At 47.4% G+C, this 24522-nt stretch overlaps 1 protein-coding gene across 1 annotated transcript in view; it reads right to left on the minus strand.

Moving 5' to 3' along the window:
• FRMPD2 (FERM and PDZ domain containing 2) overlaps positions 1-24522 on the minus strand; it is an 81467-nt gene that overhangs the window by 44301 nt on the left and 12644 nt on the right. Inside the window, 7 exon segments of the mRNA XM_042960270.1 lie at positions 2947-3132; positions 8096-8248; positions 14903-15041; positions 15684-15834; positions 19171-19345; positions 21463-21534; positions 23439-23574. Coding sequence (XP_042816204.1) covers positions 2947-3132; positions 8096-8248; positions 14903-15041; positions 15684-15834; positions 19171-19345; positions 21463-21534; positions 23439-23574 — 1012 coding nt within the window.

Here is a 24522-nt window from a genome sequence, read left to right on the forward strand (position 1 = left end):
CTAGAAGAAAGTCTGAATTATATTTCTATTGCCTCTAGAGAAAATACTACAGAAGTGCCATGACATGGAAACATAATCAGAGCACATGCCACCAACATTTGAAAGAAGAAAGAAATTATAGCTCATCAGGGAGTTCATTAATAAAAGTAGTACTTTTTGGCTTCATAGTTTTGCAGTATTTGTTCACTTCTTTAAATTCACAAGCTTTGGTGATTTCTTTTCTCACTCCAAATGAATATTCACTTTCATTTCATAGTTTGTACTCAGAACTTCGTTTTCTTTTTTCTTTTTTTTTAATGTTTATTTTCCTTTTTTGAGAGAGAGAGAGAGCATAAGCATGAGTGGGGGAGGGTCAGAGAGCGAGAGGGAGAGAGAGAATCCCAGGTCCCCAACACGGGGCTCAAACCCACAAACTGTGAGAGATGACCTGAGCTGAAACCAAGAATCAGACCCTTAACCAACTGAGTCACCTAGGAGCCCAAAAAGGACACACTAAATACAGAAAACAACATTTTCTTTTTTAAGGAGAGAGAGAGAGAGAGAGAGAGAGAGAGAGACTCCCAAGTAGGCTCCACCCTCAGCACGGAGTCAACTCAGGGTTCCATCTCACAGCCTGAGACCATGACCTGAGCCAAAATCAAGAGTTGGAGGCTCAACTGACTGAGCCACTGTATTCTTTTTCTTAAAGAGAGCCCTACAAAGCCTGTATCCCCTCCTGCCCTCGTGCATTTCTCTTCAAGCATTTTAACTACTGCTAATCACCGAGAACAGTTGCTAACTCGGGGAGGTTCATCATTCTACAACCAACACTTTCTCAACTGAATAATCTGAATTGATGTTGTCTCTGTCACAGACAGGCTGCCAACACACCTATAAATCACAGTCTTTGAAAATGACGTCTTTTTCTATCTCGATTGCTACTTCCCTGCAGGCTGGAAAGATGAATGGTCTGCAATTATTTGAAGTATCTTGGCTTCTGCTATTAGGCAAATCTCAAACCAGCTGCTGGAGCTCACTCCTGTATTGTTCATAGAGTTCCCCGTTTTCTGTGCAAGATGCCTAATTTGTGGCAAGCAATTGGTGACATTATTTCATGGGATGACTTTTCCACAAAAAAGACATTCATGCTGAGGAAGAGGATGATCATCAGGGCATGGAAATCCTAATTAGTGGCAAGGTTGTTTTGTTTTGTTTTGCTTTGCTTTGCTTTGTTTTATTATTTTAAGCTACTAAGTTTGTCTTGTAAGCCTGATGACTTTCCAGCTTTAATCAAGAAATTGTCCCTGGCCATGGGAAAATGAGTATCTATAAACATTAAAACAACTTAAATATAAAGCATTTACTTAAAGGGATTGTTCAACTTTATAATGTCAAATTTCTACTTTTCAAAATTATATTTTAGGTTATCTGCCTTTTTACAGATGTTTTAAAACAAATTTCTTTGAAAATTTTGAATTAACCATGACCTAAAGAAAATAAGAAGCAATGCAATAGTATAGAATTAATTTAATCATTAAAATTCCTCAAATAATCTTTCAATTGAATTAAAGTAAGTCGAGTCATTAAAATTATTTTAAAAATTACAAATATAAATGTTGTTTACTTTTAGATATGGTCAAAAATATTTGGGAAAAAGTCAATTTCCTGATAGTGTATTATAAGCCACTTTAATGAACTCAATTAAATTCTGTTCAGGTATTACTTTTAGATATAAGCTTTTTTTCTAAAGACAAGCAATTTTTTTCAGACAGAGAAAGAGTGCATGCACACGCAAGTGGGGAGGAGCAGAAGGGGAGAGGGAGAGAGAGAGGGGATCTTAAGCAGGATCCACACTCAGCACAGAGTCCTATGCGGGGCTCCATCCCACGACCCTGGGATCACAACCTGAGCTGAAATCAAGAGTCATACAGATGCTCAACCAACAGAGCCACCCAGGTGTCCCAAGACAAACAATAATTTATCATTAAATACTATCAAGAGTGGTATTTGAACAATATGTTATCTTCAATGGCCAAGATGGAAGAAACAATTAGGTTCCACTTAGGAAAAGCTAACATCAGATTGCTGATTATTAAAACAGCAATCTAATCAGTAGGAAAATTCTTAAAGCCCTAAAAGAAAATTAAATGGAAAGAAAAAGCCAATTTTTTGCATGGGCCAAAAGACAAAGAACTTCACATTTGATAACGAAATCATCGCTAAAGTAATGGCATACTGGCTTCAGTGACCCACAGGACAGGCAGGTAGATTAGGGACCAGAACACTCTCATGTGGGGACACACATAATGCTTTGGGTGGCAGAGTTATTGTAACTAAATTCAGGAAGTATATAAATACTCATGCAAATGGCGTTGAAATACAGTTTCAAACATTATACATTTAACAGGGATTTTTTGTTTCTAAAAAAAAAATGCTCTTCAATTTTCAATGGGTATCAAAGGTTTGCAGTCCCCAGTGTCCTGTAGCACACCTGTAGTTCACAGGAGACAGGCCAGATGCCTCAGCATGCTGCGTGCAGGGGAAAATTTGAAACACAAGGGAAATGTTTCAAAACCTTGCAGATTTCACCCCACCTACAGCAGACTCTCCCCTCCCGTCTTCCACCACCAACCTTGCTCTCAACATCAGTGGATTCCCCAAATTAAGAGATCTCTACACAGAGGAAGGGCGTAGTAGCTCTTTTGGCTGATGGCTGATGGCTGATGGCTGATGGGGGTATAGAGGGACTGGGCAAGACATGGTGGGGAGAAATAGCCCCCTGAGAACTCTCCAGGCCCCCAGTAGGCTTCTTCCAAATGTGCCACAGTACCTCGGAGTACTGGTTAGTACTGGTTAGACAGGCTGTGAGCTTATCTGGTCGGAAGATGATCACAGGACCCCACTGCTCCTTTAAAGGGGCAACAGATCAAAGGAAATTGAAACCTTTATCAACTGAGTGATACTCACACAAGTAGAAATCTTGCCAATTTCTCTCCACTGAAAGCGTAAAGTTGCAATTCTGCTGTTGTTTTTCACTTCGTACACTATGATGCCCTTGGCACAGATCCCCAAGGCCATCTCCCTTTCTCGTGTCATCTTCTCTGGGAGGACTCGGTGAACCAGCACACCATATTCTGGGAGTTTCTGAGTGACCTACAGCAAGAAAAAGGCCAGTTAAGAAGAGACAAGTTACACTAATCCAAAATAATGGACTCCAAACCAGTTCAAGAAAAACATTTTAACAGATGCCTTGAAAAAATTTTAAAAAGAGTAGAATTGCAAACTGAGTTTAGGAAACACTGAGTCAAACAGATCTCCTTACTACAAAATTTCTCACCTCTAATATGATAGCATTTCCTATCTTATTAACCCTAGGAATCCTTTTATCATGGAGTACCTAAAACAAAACACTTGGAACACGTTATTATGAAAATGATACAACAGAGTAATAATATTCTGAGCAAGTTTTTAGAATGCAGACTCTTCTAGGTCACCTCAAGGTAAAGGATTCCTTTTCATAATTGTGTCCACCAAGGCCTATTGCAATATTATCTCGTACAAACCCTTCATTTTATAGATTTTTACAGAAAAACTGAGTCCCGGGCACAGAAAGCAACCTTCCAGGCGGCTAGCATCACTGTTAAAGCAAGATAAGCCATGAACATCCTGCAGAAAAAATGAACAATCACTGGAATTTCTCACCATGTGGCAGTGCCTTGGCCAGGTCCCTATAGCCCAAGGTCTGTCCTCCGTTTACCAGGTCAGGAGACTGAATTTTGTCAGAGCCCTGAGGGTCAATCAGAGATGGGGACTGCATCAGGCCCACCAAACTCTTAAGAGATCGGGGTATAAATCTGATGCAAATCTTTTTATGTCTGATTGGTAATCACCTCTCTATCCTGGGGTCTACCACCTTCGTCTTCTCCTGAAAGATTCCAGTCCTCATCAGAAGGCTGATGCACCGGGACTCACAGCAGGGACTTCTTGCTCCAGGAATTGGAAACCCTCTCAGAAGGGTTTCATTGGTGAGATCTGGTATCCCATCCCTACCCTGCAAAAGAGAGCAGTCTGCCCTGGCCAATTTCTCCCACTGCCACACGGGGTAACAAAAATAGAGAGAAATTACGACTTCTGAGGGCTCCTTTCTCAGGATCCTTGCTGTATTTTTTATTTCTGTTAATAATCTCTGCAGATAGGGGCACCTGGGTGGCTCAGTTGGTTAAGCTCCTGACTCTTGATTTGGGCTCAGGTCATGATCCCAGGGTTGTGGGATCGAGCCCTGTGTCAGGCTCCACACTAAGTGTGCAGCCTGCTTAAGATTCCCTCTCTCTCGCTCTCTCTCTCTCTCTCTCTGCCTCCCCTGCTCACATGCACTATCTCTCTTATAAATAATAAAATAAAATAATAAAAAATAAATAATCTCTTCAGACAGGTTCTGCTGCCTGCAGAGCCTACAGCTCTTCACATGACCTTGATTAAGTTTCTGGGCCCTGAGCCTGCTTGTTTTAACTTTGGAGACACTGTTCATCACCATCATTGTCATCAGCAGTAGCATCCAAAACACTATCTATTGAACACTGGGGCTGAAATATCCAATGGCCAGGCTAGGCATGCGCTTAAGATACTAGAGTCATCCCAAACCAATACAATAAAATTCTTTTAAATAATTTGATGTGATATTTCTAAAAAAGTGTAAAGCCTTAAAATGGTCTTCACTAGAATAAAGAGGCCTTTGCTAGACTTGCCTACATTTTGAAATTGTTTAGTATTTAATTTTATTTTTTAAAGGACGTGATCCTCAAGTACTTAGAGGGACAAAATTTTTAAGTGGTGAAGCGCCATCCTAAACGTTTCCCCTGGATGATGTCACTTAGTCTTGACGTTAACCTTCACAACGATCACAACAGACAGGAGTAGCTATCTCTTTTCAAATCAGAAACCAGAGATACACTTCGGAGTCACAAATGGAAGTACTAGTCTGATTCCTTCCGCAACTCCACTCTTCACAACTAAAATTCAGAGTTTCTGTAAAGTTTGGAAACATGGGTGCATATGTGTAAGATCCTCGGGGGCGTTTTCAATCTGTAAAAAATAATGTTCTCTATGTCTCCATGCTCTACTAGGGAATTTTCTGTAGTGCCTCTCCTGGTCATTCCATGTTGCAGTTGCCGATTGCCCTCAGAGGGTCACTGTATTTCCAGGTGCTTAAAGGCATCTCACTATTTTCTCCTGCCCCCTATAGCAGCAGCCAGGTTTAGACCGGACCCAGGCTCTCCTGGCTCCCAGCCTATGCAGCACCCTTGCTGTACTGAAAACTGTTGAAACAAACAGACTTGTCCGTCAAGAAATTCATAACAACTCATGATCCTTTGACCCTGTAATTCCATTCCTGGGGATCCGTCCTAAGAAAATATACTGCATAATTAAGACAAACCCTTCTCAGGGTTGGTGTCGACTAGCGAGGTTGGGTTGGGGGACCAGCTGCCAGAGATAAATATTTCCTAAAGGCAATACTACTTTAAAAGGGATCATTGGGCAGCCTTTAGAAAGGATATTTACAAAGCATTTGTAATTATCTGGGGAACGCACATGTTACAATGCTAAGTGGGGTAAAACACAGGATACAGCCAGTATGATTTCAACTGCTAAAAAAAAAAGTAAGAAAGAAAAGAAAAGAAAATGTCTTAATAGAATATCGAAACCCCTAGTTAGGTGGGAAAAAATGGTTCCATGGCTGAAGAAGTCTGGAAAACATTGAGTAAACTTTGAACAGGTTGTTCTGGGATTAATATGCTAATGTAGTTGTGAATCTTCCAGAGTATGTTATTCAGTGTTACCCAAACTGGATTTCTGCCAAGTCTTCTAGTGTGAGATGATGAACTAGCAGAATTAGTCATCGGTGAACTGGAGGCCAAGAGGCACCATCTGATAATAGAAAAGAGGAGCCACGAGGAACTGTAATTAAATAATCCAGTGACTGTTCGTGAAGTAACTGGGCTCTGTGATGGGCTCTGAGAATTCAGGGCCCTGACATTTACAGCCTAGTAGAGGGGACAAGAAAAGTATAGAAAGGACTAAAACGTAGAGTGTCTTAGTAATATTTGTCAACAACATTTACAACGTTCATAACCTGAGACCTGGTAACTCCACTCATGAGATTCTATCCCTAAGAAATTAAGCACCAATGCAGCTAAAGATTTACGTAGAAAAAGTGCTAATCTCAGTATTGTTTAAGATAGTCCCCTATTAAAAACAATTTATGTGCCAAACACCAGAGTATTGAGAAAAAATTTAGGGTACACCGTGTGCTGATTTAAAATAAAGTTTCAAAATGTTGGTGAGAGGCAATTATAAAAATACACAAAACTGCATATATAATATAAACCCAATTTTAAATGTGTATGTGTATACACAGTGTGAACGCACAGAACAAAGAATTAATGCAACAAAATATAACTGTGCTGTCTCCACAGAATTCCGAGCAAATTGTTACTTTTATCATTATGGGGGTGGGGGGATTTTGCTTAACAAACACTCACCCAAAAGAGAAGGGTCGCAAAGTGCTCTGGGGGTCACAAAGCCCTCTCGTGTGGGTGTCTCACGCCCCAGGGCTGGCACACAGCCTTAGCAAGCCCAACCAGCCACCACGGGGAACTAAAAGCCAGTATTCCTCAACACTGATAAGATGGCATTCGAATGAAGCCAAATCTATTCACTGTTTTCCAGCAATGACTGAGGCAAAGTCTTCCTGTATTTCTGCTTATGAGATGGTGGCTTCCTTCACAATCAATTTCCATCAATCAACCAGGAGAGGGAGGGACACAGAGCCAGGCAAACAAAGCTGGAGCCTCGGGAGGGGGGATCAGGTGGGCATTCTCGGTCCTACAGGGGCCCCCGCGGGCCCTAGCCCTTGGCTTCCCCCCTGGTTCTGTGGTTCTGTGGCCACCCTCCATCAGATGTGCACTGATGGCTTTGAGGTGCGCACTTGTCCCTCATCAAAGGAAGGCCGCATCCTCTTACAAGCAGCATGCACGAATGCTGGGTTATAGAAAGCGGTGAGTGCCTTGCCATCAGGGCGTTTCAGATGAAGTGCTTGTGGACTCACATGTGCAAGGTGTTGCAGACAGTCTATTAAATGACACCAAAAAGAAAAGGCCAGATCTCCCCTGGGCAGGTCTGCTTTCCAATGCCCATCTCTATTAAAGGCAAAAAATAAGATAAAAATAAACCATGGACATGTTTCTATCCATCTTGAGAGACTTTTGCACAGAGAAATGTATAAATTCGGAGCTTCTTTTGAAAGAGCTCCTCAGCTGTAAAGGCCAGCCAAGCGTCCTGCCCTGGGAAAGCCAGGCTGGAGGGGGTGGGGGCTCCCATGTGCCCCCCTCCCAGCTCCATCTGCCCCCAGCAAAGCACCCCTCCCTCCTCTCCTGACACATTGTTATTGTTTTCATCAGATAGCACACTATGCAAGTCTCTGGGTCCCTGTCTTTCCTCCCCAGGAGATGTAGAACTCCCTGGCGGGCAGGGAGCAGGTTCTCTCTGTCTCCATTCCATGCAGCCCTCGGCCCAGAGCTGGTATGTTGTGGAGTGTACAAAGGCTATCCATCCTAGGCTCTGTGTGTACCACAGATATCAGGGACCGGAATGCCACTGCTTTTGCTTGAGGGCTGAAGAGAGTGTGGACCAGAGCCATACCCATATGCACGGACCACACCATCTGTGCTGTGCGGAGGACAGTTGCCTGGAAGGCCGGAAACCAGAGGTCTTCCCATGGCTTTGCTTTTGGCTCATACCCCAGTTTTGTACTTGAGTGTTCTCCCGTATGTCTCTGTGAGAAAAGTGACTGTGAACTCTGTGATTAAAGAAAGGCCCTACCATCCCCACCCCAGCCCACTAAATTTGGGGGGATCATTTCCAATATGCCACCTGCTCCCAGAACAGTCTCCTTGCCCTGCAGGATGTTAGAGCTTCCTTCCTCCCAGTCTCAAGTCCCTCGCTCATACCTCCTTGTGGGTCTAAGCACATCCAATCCCCAAGAGAAAGCTCCAGAGGGGAGGGCTGGCTGCATTCCCTTAAACACCAACACCCCCTCTCAAGAGTACAGAGCTCTTACCCTCAAGAACTCCAGCTCGGCATCCTCTCCCCAGAGCACAGGACTGAGACGGTGCATCTCCGAGACTTCAACTTGCAACCGGAGAGCAGTCATCCTCTCAATTAGACTCGCTGGGATGTAATCTTCAACTCGAAAATAAGCTTTACTCTCTATCTGCTGGAAAGATGCAGGAAAAAAAAGGGGGGGGGCATAGTCAAGGTGCCTTTTATGGAACTCTGAGCACAGCAGAAGCCTCTGCAACCCAAACTCCAGTTAGGGCGCCAGGGCAAGGATGCTCCCTTGAAGTGCCCACCAAGGGTAACATTTTACACTGTATCAGAAGTTGGCCCAAACTATATGACATGAATAGAAGGGAGAGAAGAAAGGAGCCACCTGTTTTTGAGACCTTCTGTATGCCAGGTGGTCCTCAGAACACATTAGCTCCTTCCATCCCACAGCAATCCTACGAGGATATTTCTATTGCCACTGGCAGGATGAACAAAATGAACAAGGAAGGAAGTCATTCAACAGGGCCGAGATCACACCACTTAGTGACAGAAACAAGATTCGGTCATCCAAAGCTCTCACACCCTCCCCGATGCCACACCGCTTCCCAAAAGTCACAGCAAAACCCTAGCCCCAAAACTTTGTTCCTTTTTATGCATTTAGCATTTCCGGTCTGCATATGCTCTTAGTACACTGTCACATTCTCACAAAGGAGGTCTTGCCTATGCCGGCATCTCACCACGAGGGGATCAAGATGTTGTCTCCTGAACAAGCGATCTGAGAGCCCCACCTTACCCCAAGCCTGAACCTCCATCCAGTCTTTAGGGAACCTGAGGCTGCCACCCTACAGTGAGCAGCTAGGAGATCAGCATCACTCGCCATCTGATGCAGGGTTCCCTGATAAAGACTCTGGGGCAGAGAGGTATGCAGAAGTTTTGGAGGGGTAATCTCAGCTCAGGTCATGATCTCACAGTTCGTGAGCTCGAGCCCCACATTGGGTTCTGTGCCGATGGCATGGAGCCTGCTTGGGATTCTGTCTCTTCCTCTCTCTGCCCCTGCCCCGCTTTCTCACGCATGCACATGCTCTCTCTCTCTCCCTCTCTCTCTCTCTCCCTCTCTCAAAATAAATAAGCAAACTTAAAAAAAAAGTTTTGGAGGGGTGGTCTTAGGGTCCACTATAAGGAATGAGGAAGACAGAACTTTCAGAGGAAGCTGAAATTGCACTTATACTCCTGAATCAGCATGTCCTGGTCTTAGACAGCCCCTCCCAGCTTAAACTTGGCCAAGTCATTTCCCCATAGCTGAGGATAATTACCCATGAGAAAGGCAGCTGGGAACTGGGAGGATCTTGCCTTCTCAGGGCTGGTGATGGGCAGGTCGGTCTGGTGAGGGGATCTGAAGGGAAGCATCCCCATTTCCTGGTATGGCACAGACCTATCCCCATGTGGCCATGGACTAAGAATCCTCAACTGAGAGCTAGCCCATGCCAGTTTTGAGCTAAGCTCAGACACAAATGGAAAGAAATTGCTCAGCAATCTGCTGCATAAAAAAGCATTCAGAATGCTATTAGCATGGCCAAAATCCAGAATACTGACAACACCAAGTGCTGGTGAGGATTTGGAGCACCAGGAACTCTCATTCGTTGCCGGTAGGAATGCAAAATGGTACAGCCACTTTAGAAGACAATTTGTCTTCCAAACATAGTCTTACCATATGATCCAGCAATCATGTTTCTTGGTATTTACCCAAGGCAGTTGAAAATGTATGTCCACACAGAAGCCTGCACGTGGGTGTTTATAGCAATTTTATTCATAATTGCCAAAACTTGGAAGCAAAAGATGTCCTTCAGTAGGTGAAATGGATAAATAAACTATAGTACATCCAGACAACAGAATATTTTTCAGAGCTAAAAAGAAATGAGCTACCAAGCCATGAAAAGACATGCGGGGGGGGGGGGGGTAGGGAGGCGGGACTTAAATGCATATTAACTGAAAGAAGTCAATCTGAAAAGGCCACATGTTGTATGATTCCAGCTATATGACATTCTAGAAAAGGCAAAACCATGGAGACAATAAAAAAAAGATCAGTAGTTGCCAGGGGATGGTTGGCAGGTGGGGGTGGGGGAGAAGGAAGGACAAATATATGGAAGACAGAGCATGTTTAGGGCAGTGAAACTACTGTATGATACTCTAATTGTGAACACATGTCATTATAAATTTGTTCAAACCCATGGAACGCGCAACACCAAGAGCGAACATGAACGTAAACAACGGATTCTGAGGGACGACGACGTGTCGATGTAGGTTCATCAACTGAAACAAATGACCATGTCGGTGAGGGATGTTGATAATGGGGGAGGCTGTGCATGTGTGGGGACAAAGGAACACACGGGACATCTCAGTACCTTCCACTCAATTTTGCCATGAACCTACAAGCACTTAGGACCTTTGACCCAGCTAGGAATATGTCCAAGAGAAGAAGTCAATATGCAACTAAAAATGCCCTAGCAGAAGCATTTATTTCTATGTCATTCATCACAAAGAAAGATCGGAAGCAACAGGAACAGTAACAGCAGTAGTTACCACTTACGTGGCACTTCCGGGTGATGCCTGACAGGGGCGGGGTTGGAAAGTGAGCAGAGGTCCAGCCCTGCTAAGGCTCCCACTGTCATCGTCGCAGATGATGACAAGGAAGGCCGCAGGAAGGCGCGTCAGCAAGCAGGAAAGCGGAATGCAAATGCAGGCGGCAATGCTTACACCTGTATAACATCCCCACGTGTAATCAAAGGCTGGTAGGGGAGACACCCAGAGGAAGAGCTGTTCTGTCGCACTGATGTGATGAAGGAGATTTATTTTTATACCAACATGTCTTTGTCTCCCTTTCTAAAATGCAAATGTAATCATGTCACTTCCCTGCTTAGAATTCTGCAGCGGCTCCCAGTCTTTCACTACAGTGGTTTCCAAATTAAATTTCTCCCCCCAGCCCTAGAACCATTTATCCAACAAGATATAAGCCCCTTAGGGGGGCACATGAGGTTTTTCCTGGATCTGGCTGGTGGTGCCGCCTAGCCTCACAGCCGCCTTAGCTAGGGCTGCAGGGAAATGCCTGCAGCCCTCTCCTCCTGCCACACCGCCCCCCGCTCCCCATGACACGGACACAGGCGCAGGCCCTCCTTTCTGCGTCTCCCCAAGCACCCTCTGATGCGCCCACCGCAGTGCCTGGCTCACAGTGAAGCGAGGCCCTGAAAGTGAGTCCTGGCTGTGCTCTCACCAGCTTACCTAAGCTCACAGAGGCGCAATTTGCCTCAACTGCCGATGGAAGTAACACGGACTTTGCAGGGTTGACATAGGGCTTAGATGATACCAAGAGTAGAGCAGGCCCTCCATAAATTAGGACTGAGGGTGTGGGTGCCCAGATGAGTGGGTTTGTGTAATCTGTTGCCTTTACACATACAAGAGAAAAGGAAAGTGTCTGCCTTTGGGAGCCCATGTGGGGACAGCAGAGAGCGTCTTGGAACTGCTCTCGTCCACAGCAGTGAGAGAGAGCGAGGCTCCGTGAATCTGGGGGAGGTGCTGGAGGTGGAGGATGGCTGATAAATGCGTATACCACGCAGGCGGTGGTAAATGCTCTGGAGAAAAATGCGGCAGGGTGAGGAATAAAGAGGGCCTTGGAAGACTCTGGACATGGCTGTCCCTTCTGAAGATCTACTGGGAAGAAAGCAAAACGAGAATGCTACGGGCTAAAAAGTGTTTTTCGAACTGCAGCTTGTAACACATTAGCGAGCTAATGGTTAATGGTTCATAACCAGCATGAACTACAATAGGATAGGAAACACCAATGTGTAACAGGTACAGAAAGGGTACATCTTATTTCCTAAACTTTTGTTTCAGTTCTGTTCTATGTACATACCCACGTGGGTTGGGTTATAATGTCTACCTTTTTTTTCTTTTTCAAACCTGGGTCACAGCACAGAACATTTGAAAGCCACTGCTCTTGAGAACCATTTTAACTTTTGAACTGGTCCTCGCTCTTAAACCCAGCTACTGAGGCAAACAGGCACACTATCCACCCCACACTGTGTGAAGACTAAAGACACAGATCTCCACCAAGGCGTCCAGACTCTCTGGTGGTTGCAGCTTCTCCCTCTCCGACTCCAGGTGCGTTGGCCTGCTGGGATGCCATAACCGATGCCACCGGCTGGATGTCTTCAATAACCGACATTTATTCTCTCACAGCTCTGGGGGCTAGAAGTCCAAGATCAAGGTGTTGACAGGGGTGGTTTCTTCTGAGGCCTCTCTCCTTTACTTGCAAGTGCTTATCTTCTCCCTGTCTTCACCTGGTCTCTCCCCTGTGCTCCAGCATCCCTCGTGTCTCCCTGTGAGTCTTAATCTTTTCTGATAAAGACTCCAGTCAGAATGGACTAAGACCCGACCAGAAAGCCTCATTTTAATGTAATCACCCCTTTAAAGAGCCCGTCTCCAAATACAATCACATTCTTGAGGTACCAGAGGTTAAGGCTTCAACGCATAAATTTTGGAGGAACATTCCTCAGCCCATAACACAAGGCCAGACCAAAATGACCCCAGCGGACTCAGAACTTCGGCTAAACGCAGCTCCTTTGTTCACCAAGGATGTAGCATTGCCAACCGCTAAGTGCTCACTGGTAGGTAGACATATTTTTAGCCATGTGCAACCATTTCCTCTCTTTCTGGAAATGGGAACCATCCTTCCTTCCCCTCAGTCCGTGTATTTGCATAGTGTGAACTCCACCCTGGTTCTTGGGGTGGCCATGTAACTCAAGTCTAACTAATCAGAGCATGGCATCTCCCTGCACAGTGACTGGCTTGAGTAGGCACATGACCCCATCAGAACCAATGAGACAGAACTGTAGGATCTCCATGGCATTACTGACAGAAGAAGAGAGAAAGAGAGAGAGAGACAGACCCTCCCTTTGGTGCCAGGCTGCAACCTGGAGGGTAGAATCCGGAAGCCACCGAAGGCAAAACTGAAAGAGGAGAGCACGGCCCAGAGATACAGAAGCCCAAGTCCTGTTGATGTCATTTGAATCCCTGAGCCCAGCAAGCCCTAGGCATGGTTAGGACCCCAGGCCTGGAGGCTAAAAAGAGATAGCAAGAAGCTACCAGGTAAGCAGTAAAAGGACTAGAAGCCTGTCATAAGGGTAGGCAGGACCTGAACACTTCAGTCTTGCAAACCAGTAAATTACACGTTTCATTCAAGCCAATCTGAGCTTGATTTTCTGTCACTTGCTATCAAGAGAGTGCTGAATCATCCCTTCTTCTGGCCAAGGGGTGTGGAGGAGATGTCAAAAAGGACCAAGGACCAGAGTGGGGTTCCTTCTACCTATGGGGAGGCCAGGAAAGTTGTGAGGTTGGGGTTGGCTTTGGAGGGTACATGAGGTGGGGATGGGTGTACAGATACTTTCCGGAAAGCAGTCAAAGGCCCCGGGGAACAGGGATTAAGCCTTTTACATTTTTCCCTTTGAGCAGTGGATTCTTCCTTCACGCAGTTCTCAGGTTCTCTCTTGAGCGTAGCTTCTCCAAGGTAAGCACTTCCTAGAGGCACCCAGCTTATGTCACATAATGATGGCAATACCATCCAAGAGAGAGCCCAGTGGGCTGGTGGGGAGCCCACCTTGCTTGCTCACTTTTCCCTCTCCATTTCTACCGACACAGCCAGAGATGGCCTCCACAACTGCATGCCACGTCACACTGCTGGGTCGCACGACTCAGTCTCAGTTGAGGTCTGTGGCCAAGCCCCTTTCCCCTCATCTGGAACACGGGTAGGGGCTTCCTGAACCCAGAGCAAAGTTGCACTGCTCTCTGTCACAGCTTACCTGGCTGGTCCCTCCTTCCTGTCTTGTGTCCCCACTTTGAATCCTAAATAAGGAAGTAAATCGCTTAACATCATCTCTCCTTGCTGTGATGCATCTGCAAATTAAATAGCCAGTAGCCTCTACTAACTCCCTGAGTACTGTAATACGAGACCATCATAGGCAAAATCAGTCAAAGGAATATATGTGTGATTCTGCTGCAAGGACAAGGGTTTGGCCAAAAAGAGTAAAGCTCTGAGAAGCAATGTTTCCAGCAGAATCAGCACTGGCCTTGGAGTCAGACACACCTAAGCTCAAATTTAGACTTTACCATTTTCTAGCAAATGAGTCTCAGACTGTTCTTCTAGAAAATGTGAGTAATACAATGTTGCTATGAGGATTGAGTGAGTTAACACTGTGGGAAAAGTCTAGGTCAACGGTAGGTACAGAGTGATCTCTTAATAAAGGTTGTCTTTTCCTGTTGGTGATGATGAAGGGGATGGGAACTTAAGCAAATTATTATTTTTAGGAGAAACCTCAAATTAGAAGTACATTACAATGTAGACACTTGATTTGTCCATCTTTGTACCCCCAAAACCCAGCAAAGCACTCAGTGAAAGCTTGTTGGATGGATGGATGCATGCATGCATGCGTGGATATATGGATGCATGGATGGATGAATGGATGTATGGATGGGTGGATGGATGGATGGATGGGTGGATGGATGGATGGATGGACACATGCATGGATGCATGGATGGATATATGGGTGCATCGATGGATGAATGGATGCGTGGATGGGTGGATGGATAGATGGATAAATGGATGGATGGATGCACGCATGCATGGATGGGTGAGTGGATGGATCCCATTTACCTCAGTCTCAGTGGTAGAGGCTGAAAACTTCTCAAAGTCTCAGTCTCCACATTTCTAATAGTTCCCATAACTGCTTCTCCAATGACCCCACCACAGGCCCCAAGTTTCCACCCTCACCTCCTCGGGGTAGTTGCCAAACTCAGCCTGTAAGGCAAGGACCGCCAGCTGCAGCAGCGTCTCATCATTGCAGTACAGCTTCTCCTCCAGGATGTCTTTCCGAAGCTGCAGATAAAATTGGTGCCTTGTATGGCTGTTCCTGGAAAAGAGACGCAGGAATAAGGGTCACTGGAATGCTGAGGGGGGGAAAGAACACTAAAACCAGAGGGTTTTCTCAGTCTGGGAAGCAGGGCAAGGAGAAAAGATGGGGTACAAGCTAAAAGAACCCAGAGGGCGATGCCAGCAAGATGAGTGTGGTCTCCTTTACCCACATCATGCCTCCTGCCACAAGTTGAGGGCTAGTGTGTGCCAAGCACTTGACACAACACCCACGGAGATGTTTGTTGCCGTGGTCCAAGTGAGAAAACTGACGCTCAGATGTTGTTTTCAGGAAGCAAAGGAATAAAGAGGCAATTACCCAACTCCGAAGCCACACATAACCCCTTCCTCCAACCCTCATCTGCGGCTCGGGGAGGGTCATTTTGGGGTCAAGGGAGAACTTTGGCTTTGAGTGGACCACGTTTGAAACAAAAGGGCAAGTTCTCATTTTGACTGGGACCCAAATGCTGATTTCCCCCTGTTCTGTCATATTGGAATCTAACCAGCAAGATCGACCACGATGACTGTTGTTATTTATGCGTAATTTGCCATTCACCAAGCACTTGTCACCCATTATCTCTAACATCAGCCAGCACATACACAGGTCCCTGAAGGAACAAATGAAAAATTTTGGAGCACTCACCGGAGCTGTGCACAGCAACTGACAAAGAACTTTATCCTCAGAAAGAGTGTGAAGGTATTCGAGGAGGCCTTCTTCTGGGGCTGCTCACTCCAGCCTTCGGGGGCTATTTTGCACAGCCTGGTTTCATCGTCCAAGAAAAAGAACTCTTTGTCTGAAACAGAGAGGGAAGGGCAGTCAGACAGACTCCACCCCTTCACACCCACAGCCCTGAGCTCTGCCCAGAAGGGTCAAACAGGAGAAAAGCAAGTCATCTGGACACCTGCTGCCACAGGACCTTTGCTGGGTCTGTGGAGGGGCCAGGAGTCAGAAACAGAGAGGAGAGAGTCAAAGAAGAACTCAGGCCAAGAGGAGAAATGTGATTATTTATCTCAGAGAAGAAATCACTTAATAGCTGCCTTCCAGCTATTTATCTATAGAGATAAAGTCAAAAACAAAGAAATGACTATTTATTCTGCTCTTTGCCATGGGCCAGGCCCTCTGCCCCAACTGGACCATTCTTAAACTTCCCCAGCCATGGGCATGAAATGGACTGAATGTCTGTATCTCCCCAAAGTTCTTACCCCCAATGTAATGGGGGAATGGGGAGCCTCTGGAAGGTAATTAGGTTTATCATGGGGCCTCCATGATGGGATTAGTGTAATAAAAGGAAGAGACCAGGGCTCACTTTCTCTGCCATGTAAGGACACCATGAGAAGGTGGCCATCTGCAAGCCAGGAGCAGAACCCCAAACCCGACAAAGCTCAAACCCTGATCCTGGACTTGTCAGTCTCCAGAACTGTGAGAAATAAAGATCTGTTGTTTAATCTCCCCAGTCTATGGTATTTTGTTCTAGCAGCCCCAGCAAACTGACCGGGCTTAAGTGGAGTCATCTTTGCCTTCTGACCTGAATGTTGCCAGCTTGGAAACTCCACTCCAAGCTCAGGACTTCAACCCCTGCTGAGTTTGTCCCCCAACACTGCCAGGAGGGACGGTGAATCAGCCCCAGCCACTGCAGGCACTGCCTCCTCACCTCTGCTCTCTTCACTTGAAGCCTGACCCCCTCCCCCACTCCTTCTGGGACCCCCACAGGCCTGCCCCAGCCCTGCTCTGCCCACACCCTTCTCCATGCGTCAGTCTCTCAGCCCAGAGGCACACTACAGCAGGTTCCTCGGGCACAGGAGTTCTGCCAAGTTTTGGAAGGCAGACCCTTTAAGTGGATAACCAGCCCTTTCTCTCAAAAGCTGCGTGTGCTGGAGAAAGGAAGGTCTCCAGAGAAGATAAAATAGCATTCACCACACGGCGCCCAGACCCCTGCCCCCTCTGCCCTCAGCCCTTGCTCCTGAATCTGACCACTCACACCAACTCACCCTTCCCTTGGGGCCACTTCTCCCCAGTTGATACACAGGTGTCCATTACTGTTTGGCTAGCAAACCCTCCCAGTGGGTTTATTTCCAAGCCCCACACTGGGGACTTTTGAGCATTTTACTCAGAACATCCCAGTTAAGCGGCTCAAGAATGCCCACATGGAGGGGTCTAGGACACACACCTGACTGGGGGGAAACAGTCCAGGATACACACAAGGTTGGGACTCAGAACAAGCACACTGGTTTTCTTTAAGTTGCATGTTACAGATCAATAAAGATACAGTGTTTCCTAAAGATTCTTCTTTTCACACTTTACAAAAGATCGAGCCAACATCAGTCCATCACATCGAAGCATATCGTGCTCGTTCTTTTACTTGGGAGAGGGGTCTCTCGGAGGTCTATGGAGAGCTATGGAGAAAGGACACCCCCTACCCCATCCTGTCCCCCCGCCCCATTGGACACTAACCGACCCCACAACAAGCTCCCGAGCCCCTCCCACTGGGGATGGGAGAATAGAGAAACACCAAGATTACGATTCCTAAGCAAGAGGGGCTGGCCAGGATTGAACCTGAGAGCCCAAATAATCCAAACTCGACCTCCTTTCCATTCTCCCACACAGCACTTAGCGTCAACTACAGCAAAGGTATAATTGCATGGCTGGAAATAGGAGTCCCTAATGGAAGGGCAGAGCTGGTCAAAGGGAAGAACTGGGCAGAACTGGGAAAGGGGAAGGTCTTCATAACGGCTCCTGGGTGGGGTGCTGAGTTCCCGTTAGTCCTGTATGATTCGATGGAAATTAAAAAAAAAAAAAAAAAAAAACTTATTGTGGTAAAATACACATAATAAAAAAAATTACCATCTTAACCACAGTTGAAGGTACAGTTCGGTACTGTTAAGTATATTCGCATTGCCATGCAGCTATCTTCACCACCCACCTCCAGAATTCTACTGGAACTGCTACCCTGTACCCATTAAACCACACCCCCTACTCCCCCTCCGCCCTGCCCCTGGCAACCGCCATTCTTTCTGTCTCTATGATTTTGCCTCTTCTAGGTACCTCACCCAGTTGGAGTCCTACAATATTTGCCTTTTTGCAACTGTTTTATTTCACACAGCACAACATCCTCCAGGTCCGTCCGTGTTGTGGCATAGGTCAGAATTTCCTTCCTTTCTAAGGTGGAATCATGTTCTATCATACGTACATACCACCCTTTGCTTACACATTCATCTGCCAATGGACACTTGGGGGAGCTTCCACAGTTTAGCTACTGCACACAATGCTGCTACACACATGGGTGCAAAAACTTCTCTTGAAGACTCTGCTCTCAATTATTTTGGGCATGTGTGCAAAAGTGGAATTGCTGGATCATGCGACAAATCTATTTTTAATTTTTTGAGAAACCGCTCTGCTGCCTTCTGCCGTGGCTGCACCATTTTACATTCCCATCTATATGGAACTGCTTTTTTTTTTTTAAGTAGGCTCCAGGCTCAGTGTGGAGCCCAGAGTCGGGGGGACCCGACCTCACAACCCTGAGATCAAGAACTGAGCTGAACTCAAGAGTAGGACACTTGGGGCACCTGGGTGGCTCAGTCAGTTAAGCGTCCTACTTCGGCTCAGGTCACGATCTCACGGTTCGTGAGTTCGAGCCCCGCGTCAGGCTCTGTACTGACAGCTTGGAGCCTGCTTTGAATTCCATATCTTCCTGTCTCTCTTTCTGTCCCTCCCCTGCTCACGCTCTGTCTCCCTCTCTTTCATATATGGATAATAAAACATTAAAAATTAAAAAAAAAAAAGAGTAGGACGCTTAACTGACTGAGCCACCCAGGCATCCCTACAAGGAGATGCTTTTAACATTCACTTATCTAGCATCAGTGCTTCGAGACTGATCAACCAGATCAACCAGACCCGGCAAATCACAGAAACCCATAGCCTCTTACATATACGATTTCATTATAATCTCCTGCACTCCCTTGACACTTTGCAATGAGCACTTGAAGCTTCACCATGCTAACTGATGTCTAAATGCGCAAGGTGAGGCATCCCAGCCTCAAGCAATTTTCGTAGAAGGAAGAAGGTTCAGGTAACCAGGTATCTGGGTTACGTGAGGCACCAGGCCAGCAGTAGGTTATGCACACACGCTTACCTTTCATGTAAGCCAAGCCAAAGCAGGTGAGCTCCCCAAGGTTGACAAAAGACATGACAGCACTGAAGACAGCTCCTGCCGTTGACATAATGTCACATTTCACCTCCAGACACTGCCCACTCAACAGCACCACACAGAGGGCCCTGAGAGCCAAATAGGATTTCCCTTTTCTGGTCTGAAAATGATAATAGTATCAATTGTAACAATAACTTACGAGACAGGAGTCTTGACTGTGGGCTAGCTACTGTGCTAAGCACTTTATACGCATTGTCTCACTTAATGAAAAACAACCTTATGAGATAAGTATGTTAGGGTTCCCATACAGTAGATGAAAAATGAGGTTCAAAGATACTAGTTAAGGGATGACAAGCATAGGAAGGGACGGTGCCAGAATTAGTAGGAGGCAGAACTGGACTCAAGTCCGCATTCTATAAGGCTCTGCAGGGACTCTAAAGGCTGGGAGGCAGGTCCAGTGGATGTCTCCCCCTTGCTGAAACCCCAGCTGACCCTTGGGCTCCGCTTCCTAGAAGGGCTTAGGCTTCTCAGGGACCTCATCCATGGATCATATGTCCCAGGGGTGTCAATCACCCTGAATCTGTTCCTCCCGCCCCCACCCCCACCCCCAGTGCACAGCAGAGAGAATAGGGGTGGGCACAGATCCAGTGAGGAGATAGGAGTTAAGGGGATTGTTCTGAACCGAGAAGTTGGTCAGCAGAGCCACATCCAAAGATAAGCAGCAGCCAGACTTCTCTCTTCACCCTGCTGAGATTAATTCTAGATTCATCTGCTACCACAGCCCCACCCTGACCACAGCTGCCACCGCTCAGCCACCCATCATTCTGCCCCCACATGGGCTTGTTGCCTGTGTCTTTGCATGCAATGTCCCCTGCTTAGAATACTCCTCCTCTCCTTCCCCACATGGCGGGTTCCTACCAGTCTTTGAGGTCTGGCTCAAAATCCTTGTCTGTGGCCTGGAGGGCAGAGCCACCCACTCCCTTTTCTACTTCCATGGCACCTTGGCTCAGAGCCCTGGCCTCTCTAAGGACATAGGCTGAGTATCACCTGTGTCCAAAGCCCAGCCAGGGGTCTGGCCTGGACCTCCATCCAGAAAGTCCTCATTAAAGGACAGTCATGGATATGGACACTGACATGTGTGACTTTAGTGTCATGGAGACCATGCCTGTGACCACATCCCAACCCTTGTGGCACCCAGGGGCAGCCCCCACATTCCAGGGGCCAGTGTGGAACTGAGGTCCCTGTATGAAAGGGTTCCTACATGATCCTGGGCAGGGCTGATCACACAATACACTCTGAGGCACTCTGGTGCAGAGGCTAAGAGAGAGAGGTGTGGGGGCACCCATGTGCTCTGAAGGGCCCTCTGCTTGGGTTTAATGTTCTACAAGGGCCCCCTTGAAATTCTTAATAGTTGTGCCTTTGAACGTGTGTTTTCTAAGTGGGGCCCAATGGGACAATGAAGCTTCTGCTGCCCACCTGCCAGGACAGGTCCTGGCTGCAAACTCCCTTACACCCTGGTGCTCCAGCCCAGCCCAACCTGTCCCTCCCGCTGCCCCTTTCCACTCTCCAGGGAAGCCTATCTCTCCCCTCCTCTGCAGGGGGCTGGCTCAGGAAGGTCTCAGTAAAGCACACATACCCCCAAGACATCTTGGAGCAGGTCATGGCAGTGGCTGTCCCCACTCTGGTCTGGTATCACGAAAGCCCTTTGAGTGTATATCAGCAGGGACAAGTGTCTTGCCCACCCTCAATCCAGACACCGAGTGCCCCTCCAGACAGAGGCTGAACCCCTTGGGGCCCCACAGTCTTCCCTGGGCTGGGGCAACAGAGCTAAGGGAAAGGAGATTGACTTTTCCACCTCAGCAAATGGACAAGTATGAATATGCTAGAATGAAAGCTCCAGGTGGAAAGGACTCCATTTTGCTCACATTACATAGATCTGGGTTCTGGAGTGGGGCCTGGCCCCGACTAGATGCTCAAACAATATTTCCTGACTCATTAAGGTGACAAAGTTGAGCTGCATCTGGAAAGCCAAGCAGGATGAGCTGGAAGTAGCAGAAGGCTCGTCTTCAAGGAGAAGAGGAAGTGCTGAAGGACGGGAAGCAGGAGTGGGACTTGGCAGAGGGCTCTGGCAGGAGCCTGGAAGAGAGAGTGAGCACCACCCCCCCCAGGGCCCTCCCAGCCTGAGACCCCACTCAGGGGTCAGTCGGCCTCCAGGCCTTCCCAGCAGTGTAGCTCCCTCCCCACCCTCCACCCCTGCCCAGTCAACCCAAAGGTTACCACAATTGATCCAGGCAGGTGCACAGTCACTGGGGCCTCTCCAGCCAGCAAGACGAACTCCGGCCTGGAGAACTGTGGGAAACACTCGGAGTCACTCGTGGTCAGAAGAGAAGTCACATTCCAGGGATCTGGGCCCCCCCCCCGATTCTGGGACTGGGCTTCCCCCATGGGCTCATCTCCCCTCATCCCCTATCTATTCCCCCTTCCCCACAGCCAGCAGGAAATAGACTCCAGGGAAATGGGGCCCAACTGGGCTGAGGCCCCAGCTAGGCTGGACATTTCAAAGCCAAAGTCTTAATGGTGAGTATAGTGCTCTTATGGTGGGTGTCTCCTTCGTTACATGTTTCATAATTCACGCATCGTTACATAATCTTTTATATGTATCAAAATCATAAAACACATTATATGAGACAAATAGATATTAAACGCAAGAGATTTTCTAAAGTAAAAATACCTTTAGATTTAAGTTTGAGGAAACATTTTCCTAGCTCTGCATGTTGAGTCACTAAGGTACATGGGCAGCTCTTCCCAATTGCACATTATTTATATCACGCTTGTGACCGGGAAATACTTTGATAACCATTGCTGTTTAGACCTAGCCATCATCCTGTGGGGTGATTATTCTCGAGGCATTGGGCAGGAAATTGAGGCTCCAAGAGGTTAAGAAACTTGCCCAAATCTAACACCAGAGAGTGATAGGATTGGGTGGGCCCACAAATGTGTTCCCCAAAAGAATCAACAAGACTCCTGTCTCAAAAGGGCAGCTGGCACGTGACTTGCATCCTGTAAGAGTTTCCAGTAGAAGCGTCCTTAGTGAGTGATCATGAAGAAAAATCAAAGAAGGTGAAAAAGGCCTCCTTGACCCTGTCTACACCCCCCCCCCCACCAACCAAGCTCATGAGAACCTGCGAGTGGCCTCTGAGGGCATCAGGGCCTGGCGGAGAGTGTGGGAGCTGAAAGTCATAAGGGGGAGGATGTCCTGAAGCTGCTCTAGGCTCAACTACTCTCGAATTAAAGAGCTTTAAGCAAATCTCTCTGCAACAGACAAAGGTTTTCTGGGGGCACCTGAGTCTGATCCCCAAAGGGATCTAGATGCACAGGCAGAACGCCTGGCAAAGGCAGCCTCCTCAGAGAGCAGCCAGCCCTGCGGGGGTGCATCCTTGCTCCAGGGGGCCCTGATCCCCTCGGGATCACTGAGGGCTTGTGTGATTATTAGGACAATTTTTCAGCTCATGGCAGTGTTGTTCAAGGAATGGGAGTGCTTCTCTTCTAACCACCACAAGTGGCTCTGCTGGCTGGTTCCAGGGCTGTGTCCGGCAGAAGGTGCACCCTGGACCACCCCTGATCTCACCTTCCAGCGCAGGCTTAGTAAGCTGGACCCTCAGGAGAGACCGGCCTGCCTGCAAGGAGACACTGTTCCCGGAGGCATGAGCACACTGCAGGGACCACTGGACATCCATCCCCCCTGTCAACCTGGACGTCAAGGCCAAGGCATCCTGGCCTGGCTACCCTGTAGCCTCTACTCCTCACACTTGCCCAAACCCTATTACCCTGTGTACCAAGCAGAATGGAGAATCTCCCTTCCCTTTCTGCTCACCCAAACCTTTGCTCCTGCCTTTTGCCTGCTCACAAGGCCCCCTTCCAAGTACATTCGGCCTTGTCAGCCCTCTTATTTCATATGCCTTGTTTTGCCACTACCCCACATTGATGGCAGTCAACTTCCTGAACAGCTGGACCTGGCTACTTCAACCTTCTATCCTACACAGCACTTACCACAGCAAGGCCACTCAGTAAACACCTATTGCCCGGATTGCAACTATAAAGTTTATTTTAGTTTAGTTCTGCAAATCTCAGCCCAGGGGGCCTGGCCACCCCACCCCCAGAGGAACCTGCCCACTTTCAACTACTGTGTCAGCCACACACAGGTCCCCACTCACATCTCTCTGGAGAACGTCCTTTGGGCCCCTTTTGCTCACCTTTCCTTTCCTTTGCAGAAAAGCCCTTTGAGAAGGAGTTGCCGGCTGTGAGATTTCTGCTGCCACAGACAGAGCGGCGCTGGAGCTGAGCCGCGGTCCCTCCTGAAGATTTGGGGGAACTTCAACTGGAAGAGCGCTGGCCAGTGGTCAAGAAGGGGAGAGATGGTTAACAACGGAAACAGCCTCCAGCAGTCAAAGCCCACACGTGCAGGTGCTCAGCTGGACAGGGTGTGTTCGCACTTAGCCCTGGCCCCAAGCCTATGGGAGAAATTACCGTGTCCACTTTTCCAATGAGGCAGCTAGGGCTGCATAGGGAAGGAGCGGGGCAGGGTCTGAGGTTCAAGGCCACAGCCCACTTCTTCCCCACCCCCAAGACCCTGCTTTGCCTCACTGTGCTCAGGACAGGCAGGTCCTGTGACGCCAGCTCCTGAACACCCTGACACAGGTGATGGGATCGCAGGAGGTTCTGACTTTCCTGCTTAGAATTTAATATATTGTTCAGGGGCGCCTGGGTGGTTCAGTAGGTTGAGTGTCTGACTTTGGCTCAGGGTGTGATCTCACAGTTCGTGAGTTCGAGCCCCCTATCAGCTCTCGGCTGTCAGCACAGAGCCTGCTTCAGATCCTCTGCCCCTCCACCACATAAGCACACACACGCTCTCGCTCTCTCTCAAAAATAAATTAACATTTGAAAAAATAAAGGAAGTGTTTCAAGAAAAAAGAATTTTATATATCGTTCAAAATGTTTTGGAAGTAGGGGAGCCTGGGTGGCTCAGTCGGTTAAGCGTCCAACTTCGGCTCAGGTCGTGATCTCACGGTTCGGGAGTTTGATCCCCATGTCGGGCTCTGTGCTGACAGCTCACAGCTTGGAGCCAGCTCTGGATTCTGTGTCTCCCTCTCTCTCTGCCCCTCTCCAGCTTGGTCTCTCTCTTCTCTCTCTCTCTCACACACACACACACACACAAAATTAAAAAAATTTAAAGGAACAAAATGTTTCGGAAATAAAAAAAACACATTGTTTCCAGCATCAGAAAAAAAAAAAAAGCCGTTTTCATTGGGCAAATAGAAAATAAGAGTTTTATTTTTT

This window comes from Panthera tigris, chromosome D2 (genome assembly GCF_018350195.1).
Source record: "Panthera tigris isolate Pti1 chromosome D2, P.tigris_Pti1_mat1.1, whole genome shotgun sequence".
Lineage (NCBI taxonomy): Eukaryota > Metazoa > Chordata > Mammalia > Carnivora > Felidae > Panthera > Panthera tigris.